Source organism: Micropterus dolomieu, linkage group LG22 (assembly GCF_021292245.1).
Source record: "Micropterus dolomieu isolate WLL.071019.BEF.003 ecotype Adirondacks linkage group LG22, ASM2129224v1, whole genome shotgun sequence".
NCBI lineage: Eukaryota > Metazoa > Chordata > Actinopteri > Centrarchiformes > Centrarchidae > Micropterus > Micropterus dolomieu.
Window position 1 is genome coordinate 8,390,668 of NC_060171.1, and position 24,788 is coordinate 8,415,455.

The 24,788-nt window shown below is 40.2% G+C and overlaps 1 protein-coding gene across 3 annotated transcripts in view; it reads right to left on the minus strand.

Annotated features, from left to right (window-relative positions):
• Positions 1–1,911: 1,911 nt before the first annotated feature.
• Positions 1,912–24,788, minus strand: part of LOC123961384 (unconventional myosin-IXAa-like) — a 153,894-nt gene continuing 131,017 nt past the window's right edge. The window contains exons 25-43 of one of the 3 annotated variants that reach the window (XM_046036730.1): positions 23,416–24,594; positions 22,101–22,185; positions 21,438–21,641; positions 19,812–19,909; positions 19,341–19,441; positions 18,871–19,091; positions 17,570–17,686; positions 17,110–17,298; positions 16,668–16,715; positions 16,458–16,569; positions 15,254–15,315; positions 14,275–14,467; positions 13,497–13,625; positions 13,277–13,382; positions 12,841–12,972; positions 11,875–11,998; positions 8,877–9,091; positions 7,394–7,536; positions 1,912–4,600 (exon numbers count right to left, since the gene is read on the minus strand). In XM_046036730.1, the coding sequence (XP_045892686.1) occupies positions 4,212–4,600; positions 7,394–7,536; positions 8,877–9,091; positions 11,875–11,998; positions 12,841–12,972; positions 13,277–13,382; positions 13,497–13,625; positions 14,275–14,467; positions 15,254–15,315; positions 16,458–16,569; positions 16,668–16,715; positions 17,110–17,298; positions 17,570–17,686; positions 18,871–19,091; positions 19,341–19,441; positions 19,812–19,909; positions 21,438–21,641; positions 22,101–22,185; positions 23,416–24,594 (3,847 nt within the window). In that variant the 3' untranslated portion in view covers positions 1,912–4,211. Of the gene's footprint in view, positions 4,601–7,387; positions 7,537–8,876; positions 9,092–11,874; positions 11,999–12,840; positions 12,973–13,276; positions 13,383–13,496; positions 13,626–14,274; positions 14,468–15,253; positions 15,316–16,457; positions 16,570–16,667; positions 16,716–17,109; positions 17,299–17,569; positions 17,687–18,870; positions 19,092–19,340; positions 19,445–19,811; positions 19,910–21,437; positions 21,642–22,100; positions 22,186–23,415; positions 24,595–24,788 lie in introns of all 3 variants that reach the window. The other 2 variants (XM_046036728.1, XM_046036729.1) reach the window with 2 other exon arrangements.

A 24,788-nucleotide genomic window follows, 5' to 3' on the forward strand; every position in this document is an offset into this window, starting at 1 on the left:
ACCAGTAGCCCGAAAGTGAAGCATTTAAAATCCAGCCAACATACATTTTATTAATTATACCTGTGCCTTTTTATACTGTTGTATGACAAAGATCTTACAACTGGATTTTAATTTCCACATATTCTTGTGTACTTGTAGTATGAAACTGTTTATCATATTTTGGGCTAGTTTGGGCATGACTAGGCCTGTTCAGAGCCCTAACCTCAGCCCCACCCATTGTCTTTGGTATGAACTGAAACCCCAACTGTGCCACCGCCTGATACTTCACCCATAAGACTGCCTAATACAGGTTCATTGGCCTTAGATTTTAGATTTATTTCGCTCTAAAAGAATCTGACGAGGCCCGAGGACTCGTAACATGTACGTGAACATTACATTTTAGTTAAGTCAACAATAAGCCAAAAGCTTAGCGTATACTGAAGAGGTTGGAAGAGGTGGTGGGGAGCTGCAGCAGCAAGCGGCGTTGGCATGGGCAGGGTTATAGTGTCAGGTTATAATGGCTGCTCTGTACTGTATGTTACTAGTCAGCTTGTAGCCAATAAGCAGATAAATGAGTCAGTGATTATAAAGCATGAGTAAGCAACTGGTGCTAATCATCGAAATAAAGCACAACTTCAATGCTTACAACTGTACAATTTTGGGGTCCTTAAAGGCAAATATTGTCCTTTTTACTTTACTACTATTATATGACACCTATTGTTACTAGTTACTTTTCAGATTAAGATTTTACATAATAAAAATATACTTATAAAGAACAATAAACTGCTAAAGATTGAACTAGTGGTTTCTAATCGTTTTGGTTTGTGACCACATCAGTTCCAAAGAAGAGACAGTTCCCCTTCTAATTTGTCAGATGGTTTCATTTAAATAACAATTTGAAGCTCAAAAAAGGTAAAATGATCCAGTATTTCACCAAAAACAGCAAATATTTGAGAAAAGAATACAAATTTGTGAAGCAGAGCTTTTCTTCTTTTCCATGACCACTCAGATTTATCTTGTAACCCTTAGAAGTAAGTCCGACTCCTAGATTGTGAACCACAAAACTCCCTAACTGTATATAAGTAATTAAAGCTCCACCTCGACCAGCTATAACAGTAACATGCTGCTTTAGCAATGATTCATTAGTATCAACAACCTAATAATAAAATATATAATGTTTTACTTGTAATTACATTTACATTTGATACTACATTTTACGGATTATACTTTTACTATTGTAGGATTTCAAATGCAGGACATTTACTTGTAAATTAGTACATTTACATTGTTGTATTAGTACTTTTACCTGAACCTATAGTGTGGACAATTTGTCATTTATCCCACACTCTTGGTTTAAGTAAAAGGTCTTAATAATTCTTCCACCTCTGGCCAATTGTTTTCATGCTATTCCACTGATCATCAGTTGGTGGCAGTAGGAAATGCAGCAATTTGCCAGCAAAGCCAGTGTTGAAGGTGGATGTAAACAATGCAGAATTTAAAATATTTTATAAATAACCTTTGAAAATGTTGATGAAGGAAATGCACATGCACAAATGTGTGATGTTATCCCAAAGAAGACACACCGCTGCATTAGAAATGACAAAATAAAAATTACAGCCTTTCATCTTTTGTCTGTCAGGCAAAATATAACTCAACTCCTTTGTGTTTGGCTGCAGTTTTGCTTTTTTAATAAGCAGATGAATTTCCCCCATAAAGTCTTTTTTTTCCTTACAACCACAGACATGTTTGTATCATTAAAAAAACAAAATATAACACAAATTGCACCTTTTACATAACCGTGTCCAGAGTGGCACAGACAAAGAGACACGCTTTTCTTTTTTTTCTGCTTCGTAGCACAAACATAACAGACCGAGTGTGGACTGTTAAAATGTTGCCATGGTAAATAGTAGATAATGAACCGTACACAGGATAATATATCCTTTTATAACACCTTTTATAACAGATTCTTTTAAACCAATGTACACCCCAAAAGCATGATCATAAATAGTACATACACTGTGTATAAAAGAGAAACCAAAACAACCAGAGAAAGCAGAGCATGCCTTCCAGTGACAGGTACATTCACTTTTTTAAGTCTTTTTTTGGAGGCCGCGTGCCATATGACAGCCTGGACATGTACAAAGACCATCCCATAAAATATCAACATAAAGATATTTCACCAGGAATCAGTTTTGTCCATTCAGCTCACCTCCGAATCACTTTTCTAAAAAAAAAAAAAAAAAAAAAACAGGTCTACAGTTTATATTGTAAAAAGACAGCACACTGCAAGTCTCTACACCTGCATTAAAACTGAGATCAGCACAGTCTTTACTGAGACTTCCAGCTTCAAGGAAACGTTGATTAACACTGATTGCGTTGGTGAGATCGGAGCAAAGGTTGCCCAAACGTATCTGATCACCCACGCAGCAAGCAAGGAGAGATATTGCAGCTAAAGTATGGAGACATCATTGCTGTTAAGCTACCCAGTAGGCCAATAAAACTGAATATTATACTGAGTTTTTCGATACTGTGTGGACAGAGACAGAAAGAGAGTAAGTATATGCAGAAACACATGGACGGTCTGAGTAAGTTGCTACTCGTTTTTGTCTGATTAACAGGTAGATTAAATGCTACTTTTCACAGCCAAAGCTGGGAGAGAAGAGGATGAAAGAGCTACTATTATGGTAACAGAGAAGGAGAAGAAGGAGAAGAAGAAGAAGAAGAAAGTATTCTGGATGGCTCAGAGGACATCGTGGACAGTTTGAGTGCAAGAGTTTCCCCACAGATGCAATAAAACTCAGACTAATGAAACACTGTTGTATGTTTGAGTGAGTTTTAGTGTCACTTGATGGTTGCAGAGAATTTTTTCACCTTTACAAGAAGAACATTTTGGGGGGAAACACTAGTGTGTGTAAAAAAGACTACACGTGCACAAAACGGGAGCTGATACAGTGGCAGGAATTACTCACTCTTTCATTCAGACATGCACACAAAGCAAATGAAAAAATGGCTTTCATCTGAGCAAAAATAAACTGTAAAACAATATTGACAACAAAAACATGACATTGTTGATATCAATGACAACACCTATAATACAGCATTAATATATATATATAGATATATATTAAAAATTCAAGTCCTGACGTAGTAACACTGATGTTTCTGAATAAAACAGAAGGGAAAAACAAAAAGCTTGCAGGGAAAGAGATACAATACACTTATGGCTGATTGAATGTGACACCTCATGCCAAGAAATAAAGCATGTGAGCGCAGATCGTCAGTTTTTCCTTCTAGTGTTTCTCAAGAGTATAACACGAGGGCAACCAAAACTGCATTTGTTCATTGTGAAATAGGAAGAGAGAAAAACTAAATGACGGTTAGCCAGCACAGAAACAAAAGTGGAACCTAAATTCCAGACACTTCACTTTGCAAAATAGAGAACAGGAAATAGAGACAAATCAACAATGAACAGGAGCAGCACTGGAGTTTCTTTCTATGTACACTTTTTCCTCTGTCACATAATAATAGCAATAATAATAATAATAATAATAATAATAATAATAATAATAATAATAATGGAACATACAGTTGTAACATATTTCTGTACAGTCTCTTCAAACTGATGTAGGAAAAAGTGTGATGGAGAAGCATGCAGCCTCTGGCTGGTGTGTCTTGTGTAAACGTGAAAAGCAGACTTAGCTTGGCGCTGGTTACAGACAAAACGTCCGCCAGTTCAGTCAGTATGGCTACATTTCTTCTGGGTGGCTTTAACCACCTGCCCACATGCTAAAAAATAAAGATGGGGCACTATAAGATTTGGCTTTGCAGTTGTGGGTTTTCTCTGTGTCTCACCTCCCGTCCTTCCCTTCTCCTCTCTCTCCTCTAATCGACCCCTGGTGCTCCTGCAGGGGTCAAACGGCACTAAGATCTGAGGGTCAACAAACATGTCCGACCATGTCTTTTCACTTCACTTTGTACCAGCTTTTTGCCGTTCACATTAATCATCAGTCCTCTTTCTTTGTCCCTGTCACATTTCCAGTATTCTCTTATTTTTTCCCCCCACAGTTTTCTGATTTGGGGACCAGGGGAGTAGAGGGGTGGGCACTGAGGAGGGGCAACAGGCGACACTGGGCAAAAACCTCACCCCGTGACCAGCCTCGTTCAACCCCGGACTCTCCGTCCTCCCCTTCTCGTCCACCCTCCTGCACTCTGGCGTTCCTCCCTCCTCGGATTCACACCATGAACTCGTTGCTGCCGTACAGAACCAGCTGCTGTGGCCCCGAGCTGAAGTCCGACTCCCTCCGGTGGCTTCCTGAGGGCTCGCGTGGTGAGCTGCGGCTGAGCCTGAGCCTGTGGCGGGTCTTACCAGCTTTGTGGCTCCCCTCTTCCTCGGCCAACGGGGCCCCCAAACCACAGGAGGTGAGCAGGGGCCCAGAGGAGGAAGACCGGAACCGGTAGTGAGGGGAGGGAGAGCCGGAGGCATTGGAGGAGAGGGAGGAGGAGGGGTGGTAGGAGGAGGAAATGGTTGAGGTGGAGTCTGCAGAGTCCTGGGAGTTGGGCTGACGACGCAAAGCTCGTCTGCTTATTGTATCCGACTTTCTGGAGCGATAAGTTCCAGGCTCTGTGGAGAGAGAGAGAGAGGGGCAACACTTAATCCTACACAAGCAATGCTATTGATAGAAGGCACACTCTAACCATGCTGTCAATATACTGTATAGACACATTGACCACATTCAAAAGTGCAAGTGTAACCTAAAGAGTTGAAGACAGATTTGCTGCAACCTCTCCAAAATAAAAAACACTTTTGTCTCGCACATGCTCTGTCAATGCCATTCATTCATGTGTTTGAGCTAGATGATAATTAGTTGTTAGCTACTTTTGGCCCAAACAGCTATGGCTGCTTTACCACCAAGTGCCAGTACATATAATGTGTACTATACATACTCCAGATACTGGTTGCACTATGCACCATGCTCACCAGGGAGTGACTGGGAGTAAAAAATGGCCCTAGACTTTGATCCAGACCAGCCCACAAGAACGGTTCACTGTATACTCCACCACAGCTGCCCTGCTAATGCACGCAAACAGGACCAGCCTCTAATAAACCACCTAGCAGCATCATAGCCATTGATCACAATGGCAGTACTGCTTTAAAAAGGCTGCAGAACACACACTGAAATTGTCATGATTGAACTACCTCACATCACATGAGGCCTTGAGATAAAAAGACTAAAATATCCACAATCCTCCCTGAGACAGAGAACTGTTTAACTACTGCTCAGGGTCAGCTGGTTGGCTTTAGGTCATGGGAGTACACATAATAAAACCCTCTCCAAACATAGAACTAATAAAAACTACAAAAACACAGCAGCAGTGCCACTATTTCATATCAAGTAAATGAATGGCAACACAACAAATGTTACTGTGAGGCTTACTCGCCGTTTACAACAGACTATTGATGAGTTTCATTGTATTGTCTAGTAAGAGGTAGGAGTGGTAGGAACCTTGTCGATAAGCATCATATCTAGCAAATCACTTCAAATCACAAATCACAAGACACATTCTCCCACACAACATATGAATTTTAAAGTGAAAGGATTGATTGATTTTATGTGTATAGGCTACTATTTGCAACCAATGGCGGACACTAAATAAAATTATCCAATTAACATATGTAAATAGAACACATATGTATGTGACAAAACAAAAACAATCAGAATAAAAAATGCTTATTTTAGCAGTAAATCACTGATACTGAATTGATTTATTTCCCACAAAATCCCCACAGAATCCGACAGCCAAATGTAGACATTCAGAGCTTTACTAACATTAAGCATCAGATTTTAGTTTTTCCACTAGCCTGTTTGAACACACAGTTACTGTACTCTTTACCTCAGTTCTTTCTTCCTGGTACATTTATTAAACAGTAGCTGACCAACAGCATTTGCATTTCACTGATACCATGTTGTATTAACACATTTAGACGCATATCCTCTCGGTCTTATCTTTCACCCGTGAACAGGGCTGTGGCATATTCCTCTTCCTGGTCTTAGCATCTGTGGACCTGGGTGCTAATACTATTACGACGGAACGAGTCGGTTACTTTTTTACATTTACTTGCATTTCAGCTAAGACCTTTGACTCTTTTGTCTCTTTTCAGCTTAACATTTTTTTAAACTCTGCTTCTCCATTTTCTGTTGTAGCTCATTTTCCAGCTGTCAGTATCACAGTGGTGTATGTGAGTGAGATGGGGCGGGGCTAAGGGCTGCGTAGACGTTCATATGGAATTCATAGTTTTCACGTAACGTCACCTTCCAAGGAAAACGCTCCTTTGGTGGGCAAAAAACGTTATTTTCCGCTGCCTGCCAACCAGGAAGCAAGTGATACACTGTTACTTTGAGTTTGTTACTTTTGCGTTGACAAAATGCTGGATGGTTGTTGTGCTTTCAGATGCACTAATCAACGAGAAGACAAGCCTGAGCTGTGTTAGGTGAAATATTCCCTAACAAGGTAAACGTAAACATTACCACAGTCGAGCGCTGGCAAGGACCTGGAGGTTTTTAACGGCAGAAAGGCTGTATATGTGCTGTATATGGATGTGTCCATATCTTTCTTTTTCTTTAGTTGAGAGATGATCCAAATAAAATGTAAAAACGGCTTTTGAGGCATCTCTACGAGGGAGTCCAGTGTGAGCCGCTATCTCGGTCTGTTGTTTTGCCTTCCAGTTCACCGCGCATGTCACGTGACTGAAAACTATGAATGGACCAACAAGCCTAGGAAGAAGGGGGGGTTGGCTCGCGAAATCTTCTGCCAACGTTTTTATTATTATTAAAAAAGTATAGGCTAAGGAAAGCGGCCCACTGGCCCGGAGGTTGGCCAGCCCACCTGGAATTGTCCTGGAACTCCAGATGGCCAGACCGCCACTGATGCTCACTCTGCCTTACAGAAATAGATCAGCTCTGTCTTGTCTAGTGTTAGTTACTGTGTTGCGTTTTATGGTGTCTTGTCATATAAGCAGAATTATTGTGACTTTGTTTTAGCATCTTGGACCGTGAGAAACGGCATTTTGTGCATTTGTATACTCAGTATGTGGATGATTGAATGAAACTGAAACTTGAAACTTGACTGGAGTAGAGCTTACCCTGAATTGCAACAGTCAAGTAAACATCCTAACCAGATTGTCTCACATTAAGGTTTAAAGGAGTAAACATAATGTGATTATCACACCTTAACAGCTTTAATCAAGCTATTATCTTAAATAACTTATAAAAAAATAATGAAGTCATACTTTAGCATGCATGTAAAGGCTATTATATTCTTAATGACTGTGATTATATTTTAGCTATTATATCAGACACACAGTATGGCGCGCGCACACACACACACACACACACACACACACACTCACACGCACCAGAGGGGTCTGAGGTGGCTCCCTCCGTCTCCATGGTGATGTTCTCAGAGCTGTCTGCTGTGCCAATGGATGCTTCAGATTCAGGAGTCTCATCGTCAGACGTCCGCGGCTCCAAGATCAACATCTCATACGTCAGCTCCTCCCTGCCGACACAAATGCAAATGACAAGTTAAAAGCCTGGTTGGACGTGCTTTATCTAAATCATTTTATCTACATTTGAACTTTTGGGTGTTTCCTAGTGCATGCCATTAAAAGTTAGTACTTTAGACTAACCTTAAGTTCCTACTGGGCCTACTAGTAACTAAAGATGTGCAAAGGTTAAAGGGATTTTGTCCAGATAAAAGATGTGTATTTGTGTGTCCATGAAGGGATCGATGTAACAGATCGACGGGTGATGACATACAATATGTGTGTTTATGTTAATGTGTGTATCTTGTTATGTGTTCTCAGCTTTTTGATCAGTCTCTGTTTTCTGTAAAGTGTACTGGGACCATGCAGCTGGTGATTTTGCACTTATAAATAATAATACATAATAAATCTGACTTGACTTGACATTAAGAGCCACAGGGCATAGACAGATATGTGCTCATTCCCACACAGCAACCAGTTCACACAGGAAAAGTTGTTTTTTGTATGTGGCCATGCTTGAGTAACATCTGCTAAAATGACTAAAATGGTTTAGCAAGCGATGGTGCAATTAATTTCCGGTTGTTAGAGATGGAGAGGGATTGACTTAGATTACATTTTTGGTTTTAAACTGGATGTTTAGGCCAACAATTACAACATGAACCCCTTTCAAAGTTTTTTACGACATTGTTCATGTCAGTTGGAACAAGTATTCAGATCCTTTACTTACTTAATACTGTTATATATCATTACATTATTATTACTCACACATTAATCTAAAAGCAGAGTTTTACTATTTACTATCAATGATCGATTGTTGTGATAAATCACAAGTTCTCAGAGCCGAAAGGGACACCTTCAAATTGTTTGCAAAGTCCAACCAACAGTGCAAACCTCAAAATTATTAAATATAATTTAAAGGAAAAGCAGCTAATCGAGCGATCGTTTCAGCTGTACTTTTATATATTTTTAATTATCACAAAACATCATTATTTTATAAGCTCTTTGTATGTTTTGTATGCACAAATCTTAATTTGGAAAATAACTGGTGACTAAAGCTGTCAGATAAATGTAGTGAAGTAAAAAGATTTCCCTCTGAGCTTTAGTGGAGTATAGAAGTATAAAGGGGCATGGAAAGACAAGACTCAGTACAAGTACCTCAGGTTTGTACCTAAGTAAAGAACTTGAGTAAACAAGTAAACATTCCATCACTGGATGGATTCATCCTTGTAGGCTTTGGACAGTAAATCTGCCCTGTATGTTGGTAACCTGTGTACCCACTTTTTGACACATTAAAACAAAACACTTCCAAAGTCAATCTGATCGGCTCTGAACAGTTCAACCAGAGATGTCATACTTTTCTTTCTGCAGACTCTCGATCTGCTCTGTGAGGATTCTCTCCTCCTGCTGCATCGCCAGTTGCTGCTGCTCATTCAGCCCGGCTTCTGCTGCATCCTCTCCTCCTCCTCCTCCTCCTCCTCCTGCACACTCTCCATCCACTACAGGGGGCGTCCTGGGGCTGAGAGGAGGCGAGGTCGTGTGGGTGCTGTTTTGCCGAACACGACCTTTGCTCTGCAAGTTCAGACATTAAATCACAAAGCAAGAGAGTGTCTTAGTAGAGGTTGACTAATATTAATCATAATAATACATTTTTTTGGTTGACAGTGATGGTGATGGAGCACAGATGGTGGACTCACTATAGACACGGTTGGATGCTTAGACCAGATAGTAACTATACAGAGGATGTACTGACCACAGTTCACGACACCACTGCTAAGGAACTTTGACATCTTCTGATTATCACACACACACAAACGCACACACACACACACACACACACACACACACACAGGTACTCATTACCTTAAATTTAGCTGTGTTAGGCTGCATGTTAATAAGTTGTGGAGCAGAAACAGAAAGCAAAGAGCAATCAGTTGAGCTACAGTCTCCGAGCGTCTCAAACATAAACATTAACCTAATACAAAACTACAGTTACAGCAGCAGTTACACAGCACCTGTCTTTAAAACGGTAAAAAGAGTAGTACTTGCCTAATTTCACGAATTTTAGTCATAAACAAGAAATAATAACCTTCATTTGTCCCACAACACTGGATGGGATGCTGCTAGCAACAAGCTAGGTTGTTAGCTTGGTTTGCTTTCTACAGAGACGCCACGAGTGAAATTCTTCTGACAATTAACTTTGAACAAAAAACAGAGTTACTTTCTTAGCCCTATCTGAAAAAGATTATGTGTGAGTATAAATCAATTCAACAATGTTGGCAATAACTAAGTAAATTAGGTTAGTTAGTTTATTATTACCATTAATTACAAAATTGATTGCTAATGTTTAGCTGCTGTTAAAATGAAACGACAACGTCTGGGGCTGAAAAATGAAGACAACGTGGAAGTGCCAAAACTGCATTTCCTTGAATGGCCGCTTGAGATTGGCTCCAAAAGTATCAGGTGGTTGTTGTCACAGGTGGACAGCTGCAGCAATCAGACCTTCATTCAGCCCAACCTCAGCTCCACCAACGCTCCACCTCTTTGCCCAATTTTGGTTTAGGTCAGTTAGGCAAGTCAGGTATTGCCAAAATGGTGACAGCTACCCACACTGAGCTTCACAATAACTCTTCAGAAACCTTTGTATGACGTCCAAGCCCCCATGAAGTGCGCCGTGCTTTGAAGTCAATTTGACATAGTGGCCAAACTGTGCTATTACAACTTCTGGGTCCGTCCCCTGATGCACACTGGCCCAAAAACACTTTTCTATAGACTTTCATTGTGAAAGAATCCATGGTGATGTCACGTAGACTATGTCCGTGTTTTATACTGTCTATTGTTAAAATCCTATCTGTCCATATAACAGCTGGCTCATAAGCAGAACTCTGACAACTTTAAGTTCAATTTCAGTCTCATGTCTAGAGACATAAGTGAGTCCACATGAAGTTCTGAGCCTTCAGTCTCAGTATATTTGGGGACAAAGTGGGGACAAAATTGGTTGAGGACCTTATGAATTATTACATAACAGTGTTAAGTGACAACACTTGTCAAGTAACCAAATTGTAACAAAACAGTAACAAATACACAAAGAGAACGTCAGACAGCTAAAAGAGGACTAGCTTACAGACAAACGTCACAAGCACTGTGACTGCAGAATGATTAGAGGATCAAACAGACTGACAGACAGGACAGGACTGGCAGTGGGTGGGCACATGGAGTTGAAGGGGCATACATACCGGGGTGGCAGTGCGGGTAATGCTCATAAACCTAACAGCAATAAGTACAGGTTTCTGAAAGGAGGAGTGGGGGAAGGAAGGAATAACAGATTAAGGTTAAGGAGCGGTGGATGTAATCAGGAAAGCATGGAATTGGAGATATGCAGGTCAAACCATTTCCAGACATTTAGGTTAAAACTGAGCTAAATTTGGTTTTATAGTGACATTTAAATTGAAATTGCTGTTGACACGACACACAAATTACATGTGCCTAGATGTCTATATATGTTTTAACCTAATTTTGCCAAGTGTTAACCAAGATGTCTAGACATCTTTTGATCTGCAGATCATTAAAACCATGCTCACTGGGAAAGTTTAGATACAGTTGGTTAGTGGAGGAATTCGGGTGTCTTGGGAATCACAGTTGGTAGCATCTTTTTGATTATTGTTTGCCAGAAAGACATATTATACAGCTTGATGGTCCGTAGGGAGAACAGTAATTTCATTCCTTATTAAAATTTAGTAATAGGAACTATTATAATGTTACATACTGTATTTAGTGCAAATCACTGCTAATTTTCACTCTTTACACTCGGTCCTTTTTATTTTGTATTTTTCTGTGAATAAAGAAAAATATTTTGGGAGCTCCCGAGATTCCTTTTTAACATCTGCTGAGACTGTTCAGTAAATCAGAGATAAGAGTAGGAACATGCATTAATAATGGAGAGGTATTAGTGAAAATAGTTAGAAATTGCTTTATAAAAGTAGGGTTGTTTGCACATGTGTAGCCTCTATGAAAATAACTGAAATAGCATGTCAACAACTTATACCCCTTGAGTGTGTTTTTGTCAGCATTTTGCTCGTGTTACAAAAACACAGCAAACTCTGTGGATGAAAGATGTAAAAAACACAAACATAGAGCAATGAACTCCTGCCATGGCCGTGTGAAAACCATGCCAGCTGCTCATGGAGCTGAAAACTGTTGCGTTACCATTTAAATGATGAGTGAGAGGAACAAGTGGAAAAACATCCATGTCAATGCCAGGCAATAAGGATTATTCATACCAACACCTTTTGCAAAATGAGTACTGTATATAACTTATAGAAGCTCCCGCCGAGAGGGCTGTAGTCAGATCTTACCATGGACTTCCTGACATGGGTCAGTCTGCTCTTCGCTTTGGTTTCTGCAAACTCCAGACTGTTAATGTCCTTCAGACGAGCTTTGTACTTGCTCATCTGTTCATTGATGATCAGCTCCACACACCTATTGGGAAGAGATCCATTTAGTATAGAACTGAATAGAATACAAGTGGAATAGATTACTGCATCAGCTATTCATTAATGACTTTGTCTAAGTAACAACTAGCTAGTTTCAAACTAGTGACTTTCTAAATCAGGTTGCACCATTAAAACTTGCTAGTAAAGTCTTTAGTAAATTTGTTACTAGGTGACTACCACCTGTAGAACTGTCCAATCAAACGCATGAACTATTTAAACAGGAAGTCACTGTAGCATCACTGTAACATAACTTACATAAATTGCAGTTTTAAACAATATATTAAACCTAATTACTTAACAGATCAGATATGTCAACCAAAACCCCCTATTTTACTCGTCATATTTAGTTAGTTTTTTCAGTTGGTTCAGCTGGCTACACATCAAATAATAACAACAAATATTTCTGAAATTAACTATTTTGTGTGGTGCCACCTCTTTTAATTCAATAAAGCATAAATGTCCACTTAGTTAACACTTGTGAAGTAACTAGGCTAAGATTTAATTTAACATAACAACATTTCAAGCTTTGTCCCTACAGGCCTCCATACACACTTTCTGACCATCAGTCAATCAAAATCATGGCAAAAGAGGTTCCTGTTACACCACTTAACAAAACGTGTATTTTTTATTGTAAGTATTTTGCCACTGGACAGTTAACTTTGGTTTAAACCTTTTGTCATTCTCTTGTTCACATGCAGGTAGAAACAAAAACATTTCATAAATTCATTTCTATTCTATACACTGTTTTGGTCCTTAAAACCTCTCTGTTGCAGGCAGTTATTTTGTTATTCAATGAGTTAATTTGGGGAACAACAGATGAGGACGTACGCGGTGGTCTTGCTGATGTCTTGGACGCTCTGCAACGGGTCGATGGTGTCGGGGCACCGAAGGATGCAGGGAGCGAACACAATGGCGAGGGCGTTGGCTGACATCCTGTTAGTCTCCTCCTGCAGGGCGATCCTGAAACACACCACAAAATAATCTTGTTAATCCCAATGTTAATCCTCATAGAGTACGACACCCATTCCCACCAAACACAACAGACAGGCTGGCATGTGACCGAGACAGCTAATCCAGTTTGATAACCAGTGAGAAAAAAATCTGAAACCATCATTTCAAATATAAAAAAAACAAACTGACTCCACAGACACTTTGCTCACAGCCAAAAACATTATTCAGATCTTCTTTCAAAATCCAATTTTTAGACGCAGGCTATCCTGCCTGAGGCTGTCCAGCTGATGTTGATTATTATCTCATCACCCACCTGACCAGATGGAAGATGAGGCGCTCCAGTGTGCTGAGGTGTGTCCTGCTGAGCTGGTCGATCACCGAATACACCCCACGAATTACCTCCCGCTTGTCTGGCTGACCTGAAAAGAAAACAAGCACACACCATCAGACCAAGTAACATTTCACCTTCTGGAACTGAGAGCTCAGCTGGAGCAGCAGAAAGGAGTCACCGAAGCAGCTAATTTTGAGCTTACCCATGGCCCTGAGGAACTCCTCGTACAGTTCAAAGGTCATGAGAGGGCTGGGCAGGTCACGAAGCCACTGTTTGAGAACACTGGCAATGACGTGGATGTTGTAGTCATCCAGGTTCACGCTGCTCACATCTGGAACAGATAAACACGTTAAGGATAATACACTTTCCTTCAACTTTCTCTTTTTGTGACTGTATAAAGCATATTAAGTAAAATAATAATGAAGAAGAAGGAAGAAGAATTAGTTGTAACAATAGTAGAAATAGTTGTAGTAATAAGTAGTGGTGGTAGAAGTAGTAGTACTAGTAGTAGTAGAAAAAGAAGATGAGGAAGAAAGCAAAGTAGCAGTAGTGTAGAAGCAGCAGTAGTAGTAGAAGAAGACAAAGTAGTAGTAGTAGTATTTTATTCTTTAATAGGCTGGCAGATTTGAACTACAGCCTCTCAAAGATCATTTCAATAAATATTTACAGTATGTAATGACTTTCACTCCAATATTAGCTATATAAGTAATAAACTTTAAAATATCATCACATTAGCTAGCATTGCTTTCACAACAGAAGCACAAAATGAATGAATTAAGCATGAACATCAGATATATGATAACACAAGGTACAAGGTAGATTTATTAATCATTTTACAACACACTGTTGTATTACGAGATTAAGTTGTAGTTTCCTTCATGCTACTCACAAAAGTCTCACTACCTTGGGAAAGGTTTGTTCAGAAGACTGGTGGTAACGACAAATATGAAATAAAAAATTAGGGTCAGTGTCAGTCTCACCTGTGTCCAGCCCCTGGCGGAGTTCTTTGATCTTATTGGTGGAGCCGGACTTCCTGTAGATCCCCTCGGTGTAGAGGCCGTGCATTTCGATGTAGTTGATGAGTTTTTCCACCAGCTGGGGCACTGTTCGCTCCTCGCTGGTCAGACGGGACAACTCCACGCCATACTGCCGAGATGACAGCTCCGGATCATACTTGTATACAAACGCAGACAACACATCACAAGTGAACCTACAGTGTGTAACTTTTACTGTGGCACCTGTTACTATTACGGCATGTTGATGAATGATACAGGAAGTAAACTCACTCAGTAATGTCCATTATACAGCTATCTACTTATAATTTGCAAACATATGCTAACAGGAACTATTAGCTGCTGGTCATACCGGACAAAGTAAGCCTGTAGAAGCAAAAACTCTGAGTGTATTGAACAGAACAAGGGTGTGTTTTATTGCTCACTAAATCAACTTTCTTCTAATAAGAGAAATTATTTCATCTTTAGAAAAAGTTTATAGTCTCACTAAACAAGCTGAGTTTGCAACTGTAACTGGTTAGAGGAACAGGTTCAAGTAGTTGACTTTAGGCTGAATATCAAACCAAGAAAAAGAAAAAAGTCTTTGATTTTTTTAAATTAGTTGATTAGTTTTTTTAAAGCAGCAATTATGATACTTGTTCTTAAAAGTTTTGTTATTTCTTAGTTTTTCCTTTTAGGTTTACATTTTGCAGAAAATATCTACATATATACACTCAAAACAAATCTTGCAAAAATGTAGCAGACATCCTACAATTTTTTGCTCCGCTAAAGTCAAAGTAAATCAAGTGGGCAAAAATTTTATCATTGTTCTGCTTAGTGATTAAACTAATGTGGTATGACATCCAAATCCATTGTTGTCTTTGTGCATTTTAACACCAGTGTGATATTACAGCATCCTGAAACAAGAAACCTCAAAATAACGGACAAAAAATAAATCTCCTCCTACCTTTTTACTGCACTTGGTGGTCATCTTGGAGCAGCACTTCCTATGACAGGCGTAGCGGCACACTGCAGACAACAACACAATCAGACTGATGGCACTTCTACAACCTCCGCACAACTGCAATAACAGCTGCAGTAAAGAGTCACGACCTCAAAGACTTGGGCAAACGTTGAGGCGGCAGAGAGTTTAGATGTGATGTCTGCGGCTCGGCTCACTGAAAGTGCAGATGGAGCTTGTAACAAGATAGAAGATAGATTTATGAAAGGAGAGGGAGGCCTAATCGAATTTTTCTGACACTCAGGGAGGCAGAGCACGTATTTGAGTTTTGTGAGTAGGAACGTGTAGTGTGTGTGTGTGTGTGTGTGAATAGAGTAGGGGGGGTATAATGTGCTGTATCGGTGGAAATAAAAACTACACACATGGGCGTGAGTGCCTGTGGGTAAGTGAATTAGGAGAACATTAGGAACTGGTGATGGTGTGTATATCTGTGTGTGTGTGTGTGTGTGTGTGTGTGTGTGTAAGATTGGGCAGACTTGCAGATATTTACAGCCTTTTATGCTTTTAGGGAGAATTGCAAAACAAAAGGCAAATACATTTGTTAATTAAAAGTAAAAAATAAGACAAAATACTTAGTGTCCAACAAGATTTTTTCAACATTAATTTAGTTGGGGGTCATTTAAATTAGAGTACTTCAAGGTTTGGTAACGTTGCTGCAATTAAGTAATGAACGATTTAGCTTTCACTCCAGCTGAAAACTTCACACCCATCTAATGCTTTCTAATCTCTAATCTTTCTAATCTCTCCTTCACTGTTGTAAAACGTCATGACATGTTGTCCTGGACTCAATCAGGAAGTGAAAATGAATTAAAAGAGAGGTTGTACTTTTGTTCTTTGTTCCTCCTTATTGAACACTCTGTAAAATATAGCAACCACACGGTAAGTACTGTAGTACACTTTTGTCCTGTTTCTACTGTCTGTCCTCATTTATTAAGCTTAAGGTGCACCTGCAATCTTGACTCATCATCACTCATTTCTTTGTGAACTCTTTGTGTCACCAGAGAAGAGAGAAGTGAAATAAACCCACAACTTATTGGCATTCTGTAGAATAAACTTTGTTTGCTGGTTAGTAAACACAAGACACAGCGGATGTGAAACAACAATGTATTTTTTCTATCTAATTTAAGCTTGTGTGTGTGTGTTTCCTCACGTTTGCAGACGCACGCTCGGTCCATCATCCAGATGAGGGAGGAGCAGTACTCGCAATAGGTGGGGATGCTGTACTGTGTGGACTTGAAGATGTGGCCGTTGTGCTCTTCCACCTGCAGGGGGCAGCAAAGCCACCAGTTAGCTCAGTTTAACTCGTGATTTTATTTTATTAACACTTCTTTCAATTGGTGGCATAAAATGTACAACTCACAATGTCAGTTTCCTTCTTCCTTGACTTCTTGCGTTCGCGTTTAGGAGCCTGGAAAGAAAGAAATATGTTACCTTATGTTTTTTGTATGTTTCTTCTAAGAGCTACATGTATAATAATTAAGATCAAAAGATATTATTTGTATTTGTACAAATGCAGTAAGTAAGTAAAACAGTACATTATGGATTCACGGTTAGAATGCCAAAAACAAACATTGCCTCTTCTTTGAACAATTAAGCTTAAATTTTCAATCTTAGATCTCCTTTAACTGCATTTTCCTCTGGCAAAACAATGTCTGGTCTCTCTTATAACGTACAAACTCAGCAATGGAACAATAAACCTGCTGCATTTGATAATAAATTTAACTACAATACTTAATATTATCTGCACCGATTTGAATTGATTGTGTCTTTTCATCCATCCATCCAGTTTTTAACTTTCTTACCCTGCCAATAGTTCCCTCCATGGGCTTAAACTCAGTCATAAACTCGTCCAGGAAGACCTTAAAGGTGTTGACCCACACCTTCACCGGTGATTCGCTCCAGTCCCTCTGCTCCAGACGCATGGACTTCTCTAGGATGTGCTCGAACAGGGCGTAGAGATCCTTGTAACGGATACTCTTCCCATCATCCATCTGGTAGTAAGGGCAAAGGAAAGGAAATGAAATATTAGACAGGATCATCAGTGCTCTTTGTGTTTCAAATGTTAAATCAATCCTCCTATTGTTTCAATAAGTAAACTTGTACAGACATTCACAGGAAAGTATCTAAGAGCAAATATAGTATATTTCAGTGTGATTGACAACTGTCCTATCTCAGCCTATTGGATGCAGAGCTGAACAGAGATCCTATGGTGCTTCAAGCAGCCGAGAACAAACAAAAGAGAAAATAGTATTGGTTACTCACTGCCAGGGCGGTGGAGTATGAGTTGAAGATGTTGATCCTGAACTCCTTCAGTGCTTTCTTGAAGACGACATCCACCATGGTGTCCTTCTTACCGTCTTCAGACTCCAGGTCAGCGATCTGGAAGGACAAATGCTTTTTTTAAACGACTCAGGTTTAACGTAAATAAAACAGCTGAAAGAGGTCATGCGCAGCTCAGCATCTGTTTACTGAGACAGCTTGATGTTAAAATTTTACGTGGAATGAAAAGCTTTCTTTTAAAAGCGTTCCACTTCAAAATAGGGTGTTAAATGAATCTTTGTAGCACTTTTAGCACACAAGTAATATACTATATTGAATGTGTTCACAGCACAAGACACAAATATTTTCTGCAAGATTCTTCAAGTTCAAATTTAAGACTTTTAAAATTTGCATTTAAAAAAATAATGACATTGGGTGTCTGAAATTATTTCAGCACAACAACCAACTGCTACATTTTAAGACCTTGTAAACCAGTGGTTCTCAAAGAGGGTCCTTGAGGGGGTTATTTTGTCCACTTTAACACTTTCTGTAATAAAAATTAAAAGCATAAATCTTTTAGATGGGGGACCCTGTGACAAAACCAAATGGGGCTCTGTGGTCTAATATGTGTCAGTTTACGGGTCATTGCTGAGGAAAAGTCTGAGAACCACTGTGATTTTGATATAGCACCCAAAGCTTCCCCTGATTTCCTGACAAGAAAAACATATTTTCTCTATTATCTCTTGTAGTATCTAACCACGCAGATCATTTTGTTTTCATTTGTCCACCACAATACAACAGAATCGAAAGCAAATTTTGCTTTTTGGACCTCAAAGTGTTGAAAAATTACACTTAAATGTCCCACATTTGTCCAGACTGTAAAATGTTTACCTGGGACAACTTCATATCAAAGAAACAGCCCCTATGATAACTGATGAGTGTGAGTAAGTTGCTATAGTTTAATTGTTTTTTTAATCAATGCTGTGAGACTGATACCTTAAAACCTGGATGAATTAAACCAAAATTATGTCCATCTAATTTGGGGAAAGTGACCCTTTAATATTTGGGGGTTCTATTGTAGCTTTAGCAAAATCAGGGAGAGTACCTTTAAACTTCGTATTCAAGACTATTTTGAACCTTGAGTTATAATGATGTAACACTTTTACAGGACCTGCAGAGACATACATGACATCATTTTATGGACAACACTGGCTTTTAGTGGAGCCAAACAAATATAGAGGGCCAGGTAAAGCGCGTGTGTGTGTGTACTGTGTGTGTAAACGGGTTCAGGGTTGCCCTCTTACCTTCTTCATGAGGAAGTCGTTCATGCTGCGGTAGTCATGGGCTGAGGTGAGAATGTGCAGTGCGTCGTTTTGCCACTGGGCGGGCTCCAGAGTAATGCTGCTGATCTTCACACTGCGACGCCTCCTCATTTTAGGAGATGGCTCCTTGTTCTCCTTACTGTCCCTGACACCCCGAGAAGCAGCTGCCTCCAAATCTGGACTGTGTGGAGGAGAAGGTCCTTCTGGGAGAATAGACACAAAGATGTAGAAGGAGGTGGAGGGATGCAGAGAGACGGTGGATTTAGTGGATTGCTAAATGTGATTTTTGTTGAATAATCTACATAAAAACTTATTCTACCTTATTAAATAATATTCTATAGTGGTGTATTGTGTGTTTTGTGTGTACTGTGTGCATATGTGTGCGTCTGTAAATCTACACTCAAAGAACTATAGAAAGCATATTTTGTGTTGGAGGTGATTTTGTTTTTTACCTTGAGTCTCTCCTGCTTCGCTCCTGCTGGCCTGCTTCTCTCTCGACAGTTTCTTCTCACCGTGCTTCGCCTTACTCCAGAATCTCATCTTTCCTCTCATCCTGCTAAATCACACGTGTAATTGACCAAGTAAGTAAAAAAAAAGAGGGAAAGTCATGGAAAATCTCTGATTAAATGACAAGTGTATGATGTGCTCTCGTTATATAAGTTTCCCACTAAAAGCATCTCAATGTCACAATGCAGTAAAACAACCCTACTAAACTACCAAAGGTACAATACACAAAATGAGTGTTTTAACAGATGTATTGAAGTCTTTTAAACTTACAACGTAGAACCAAAATAAGCAAGCAAAGTAATTTATTATTCCCCGAAAAATAGACAAAGACGCTCTTCTATAAAGATTTAATTTACAAGGAGCAGAAGCATTTTCTGTGTGAGAAGATGTAATTAGAGACCATCTAGTGATCTTACCTTCCATCCTGACTGGAGGTTTTCCTGAGGACCTCTAACTTGCCCAGGTCTCCTGATGACATGGTCTTATGGATCTTCTTCTGGTCTTTGTGAGATGGCTGAAGAGCAGAAAATGTATATAATTTATTAACAATTGCTGTCCAGGTTCTGCCAGGTTTAAAACTCGTCCAGGAGGCTGAGATTTTTGGAAACTGCTTTCAGTTTAACACAGGTTGGTTCCTCTATGTTGACTATTGGGAGATAACCCTTACGTATAGAAAAATTATGTTAGGGTGTAATAATGTGCTCTACAATATAGAGTTTAGAATGCATAGTTCCAAATCACTTCGGTAAATGTCTGTAAATCATGTACGTGACTACATATAGAGGTAAATTACTTATTTTGGTTCTAGTGATGCTACTAAATGCACTGATATAATAAATGTACTGACTTGGAAGAGATTGAACGTAATCAGCAATATCGGAGATAATAATGCTGATATTCAGGTCCTGAGAGAGAAATAGAAGGCATGCTTGTGAGGTCCTGTTAGAAAATGAGGCTGTTAGTCGGCTCAAGGTTTTAAACGAGTCCAGCATGCAAGAGCAGCACTTGTATTTTCAGGACAGGCCAGTTGCTGAAGATCAAAATATGAGTGGAGATCTTCTGTCAGTCCTTACTCTGAAAATCTATGTTTATTGTTGTTAAATTAGAAGCAGAAACAGGGATGCTTTCATACATTGGCATTTTGAGATTTAATCTTTTATTTGTCCCTCAAGACAACTGCCACACTGTGAGAAGTTTTCGTCGTCACTTGTCCACACATTCTCAGTTTAATATGATAAGGGTGCCAGCAGAAAACTAATAATCTGAGGCTGTGATTTACTTTCAATGATGTGTTGTTTACTGACAAAAAATAAATCAAACAATACCTGTCCTTCAAAACTAGTCCTGTAGAAATAAGTCAATTATTTGTTCACTTGATCAACAGCTCTGACAGTTGATTAATCATTTAGTTTGTACATCCACCAAAAATGCTACAATATTTTGGTTTCAGCTTCTAAAAAATGAGGTCTTGCAGCTTTTTAATATGTTTTATATCATTGTAAATTGAAAATCTTTAAGTTAGACAAAACAAGCATTTGGGGGGGAAAAATCCATATTTTCCCCCATCTTAAACTAAACAACTGAGTTAATATGAAAAAACTATTAAAATTTATATTTGAATGAAAATTATTTTTAGTTGCTGTCGTACTTACAACATGGCATGTGTTTATAGAAGGAAAAATACAAGATTAAAATCCAAAATGTTGACGTATCCCTTGATAAAGAAACAGCGTTGATGGCTCAGCCACAGAGCCAACAGAGCCACGTGCAAGGCCATTCACTGCAGACAAGCCAGGTGATGGTCGGTTTGAGCGAAGTGGATAAACCGTTAGGTCAGACTGTAGCTCAGCAGTCTAACAGTCCAACAGTAGTTCAGTAGTGAACAGTGTGACAAAAGTGCAGGTTAGCAGTGTTAAAGGGCTCCTCCCCTGCAGCCTAGCCAGGTCCACCTGAGAAGAGGGTGGATTGGGAGGTGGGCTGAGTGGACAGGAAACGGTCGATTTCTTGGAGGTCATGGGACCTCAGGAGACCCGGTATTTTACCATCTCGTAGTCACTGTGACAGTCAGCCTCGGGGTGGGCAAGTGTGGCAGAGAGGGAGGGGGGCAGCGTGTGGGAGTGGGCAGGGATGTAGTATTCATCGTCGTCATCTGACTGGGTCGCCCCCTCAGAGTTACAGCGGGTGAGGAAATCGGAGCGCGTCCGGGACATTCGCGGTTTCTTTTTGGGACCGGGGCGGCCCACCTGCTTCCAGGCAACCACAGAAACATCAGGTCAGCCGCTAATGTGTGTGTGTGTGTGTGTGTGTGTGTGTGCGTGCGTGCGTGCATGTGTTTGTGAATATGCTATTGGATCTTGGAATTGGAAAAATGTAGCTAACCTTAGCTGACCCCAAATGCATCTATCATGAATCTGTCTATGCATATGTGAATACATATTAAGTAGTGAATTTCATGAAACGTTATTTTTCTTTGTGTGAAGATTGCAGATCTTTAGCCCTGATTAATCTGAGGTTTTAACATAGAGTGAGATTTTCAGTAGCTATTATATTACATATATTTGAGTTAGTAAAATGTTTTATTGAAATTGCAACGAGGTTAGTCTACACCACTGCACACACTAGTCTAGAATAGTATAAGAATCACACAATGTGCATGTGATGTGTGACGGAGCATGTGGGTGTGTTCATATCAGGGTTTGTCCTACCTCTCTGTTTCTGGATCCTGCAGATTTGGAGTCGTCTCTGTACATGGCCAGAGATCTTTCCTGGTTCACCAAATCCTTATCTGACCTGCAACACAAAACCAGACATTAAAAGTTTTACAAAAGGCCCGAAGATACACTTACACTTACTTGTTGCAGTAGTGGCATATAGTCATGTTTTCACTCTTAACTGACAGCTTACATAGTCCTTTGTGGGAGGGAGAGCATCTTATACCATCAAACTACAGTCAGCAGCCTTAACACAATGCGTTAAGTGCTTTTAATCTTTACTAATCTTTACAAATATCACATCCATGCTCTTTTTCTGGATTTGCTGAGCAAACCTTTATTTATAAAAGTATTAAAGATAATTTGTTGTAACGGTATATAAATAATGTATTACAGAATTTGTTCTTCAGCCAGAGAGCACACTATGTAAACAATGATATTAAAGAGGTGGTATTATGCTCATTTTCAGGATCAAAATCCTATTTAGGGGTTGTACCAGAACAGGTTTACATGGTTTCATTTTCAAAAAACACCATATTTTTAGTCATACTGCACAATGCTGCAGCTCCTCTTTTCACCCTGTGTGTTGAACGCTTCGTTTTAGATATGGAGTGATACATCTTGCCTTCTTACATCTTACCAGATCTTTGTTGGGAGTTGCACATGCACAGTTCTTAGTGAAAGGACTACTAGCCAATCAGAAGCAGAGTAGGGCGGGTCATGAGAAACCGGTAAACACGACTTTGGTTCAGCTGTATATGTTCCCCTTACCAGCTTAGCAACATGGACTGGAGCAAGAGTTTCAGAATGGTGAGCTATTAATCTGTAACAAATGTGTCTTTCATCCATAAAGTTGTAACTGAGCTCTGTCTCTACATCACAGTAACAACTTTATGTCCATTGACTGCCTGGAGGGTAGCTAATGTTTGGTAGGAAAAGGAGAGGTGTGTGCTGCAGCTCAGTGTTTTTCCACCGTTCCGAGGGCGTGTCTGACTAGCCACTTGGAGAGCGTTATATGACGTGCATTTTGCTGTGACGTCACAGGGATCAAAGGGAAAAGGCTGGACTACAATCAAGCTGCTTCAGAGCAGAGTTTTCTGTGGGAGATGGGAACTCCCTTTGGGCTGGACTTTGGGCTTTTTCACTATGCAAACCTATTACGTCAACAAAAAAGATATATAACTCAATAAAGGAAAGGGAAAAAGCCAAAACGCATAATATGACCACTTTAATAAAGACAAAAACACAAGGTTAGGATTGTAGCTTCCCTAACCTGCTGTCAAATCCCTTAGTATAATGGCTCACTTACTTGGAGAAGGGCAGCTTGCGTCTGGGTGGGGAGAACACAGTGCTGGACGGTTTCTCCACCATGTTCACAATCACAGTTTGGGCTGAACTCTTCTTTGGAGCTTTTGGAGGTTTGGTGTCCAGGACTGGGCTGGGAGCCTCCTGTGCAGGCCGGATCGCCTTCCTCTCCTGCTGACTGGGGAGAATAACAGGAACACTGGTGTTTGGCTCCAGGACAATCTGGATGTCCACCTCTGAGGAGCAAATCCCAGGTAATTCTGGACTTGATCCATGGGCGGTTGAAGACTTGTCCATACCGAATACATCTTTCATGGCCTGGGTAGCCATCCCGTCAGGCTGTTCCTTCTCTGATGCTACTTCCAAGCTGGAAACAGGCGTCATTTGGGAACTGGATGCTGCGGTTCCATTTTCAGAAGCTCCTTCTACGGTCTGGGCTGCCAGCAGCTCCCCTTCCTCCACAGGGCTCTCCTTCTGCATACTGATCAACACCACTACAGGCCTTCGAGATGTGGACTCCCTCCTCTCTTTGTAAGATTTGCTGGGGCTTTCAAATTTTGGTTCATGAAGTGGACTTTGGTCAGAAGCAATATAAAATGTTGCCCTTGGACCCCCTGCCTTGTCTGGAGGCTCCATCACAGGCTTTTTGTTATAGTTTGAATCTCTCAGCCCCTCATGTAGTTGAATATCCAGTGCTTGGGGATGTTCTTGAGGTGCAGTTGACTGGGAACCTCCAGAGCCTTCAGTCTCCATGTCTTCCACACTGAGCAGTTCAAAACTTCCATGACTGGTAGGAGATCCCCGGGGTGAATGTCTGTGATGGTCTTCAGGCTGACAGGCTCTGGTGTCTGGGAGAGAGTCTTCTTGCAGAGAACCTCCCACACTGGTGGTTCGGACCTTGAGAAGCTCTAAGCTGAACTGAGCCTGCTCCAGCTCTCTCATTCGCCTGCTCTCTCGTTTTGACCGGTTCTTATTGCTCGTCTCATCTGTGCTCCTACTTTGCTCTGAGTCCTCTTCTCTTTCGGTCTCTCCCACGTCTAATGAAAGAGGCTTAGAGTCCTCAGAAAGTTCTACAGAGATTTGCTGGACATAACACTCCATGGTTCCTGCATCCATCTCTGCTTGTGGACTCTGTTGTCTACTGAGTTGCTGTCTTTCATGCTGCTCCTTCAATTCACTGAACCTAAAGACGTTATCAGTGTTAAAGTGTAATTAACATTTGTCTCTACATAAAGCAGACGGAAAGCATAATATTATAATATATGCAGATTTTCACATATTTTTACTTAAACTTGCATATTTCTTTGCCACTTAGGGGCAGCGGAAACAACTGTGAACACAACACTGACATATTTTCACCATTCGAACACACTCATG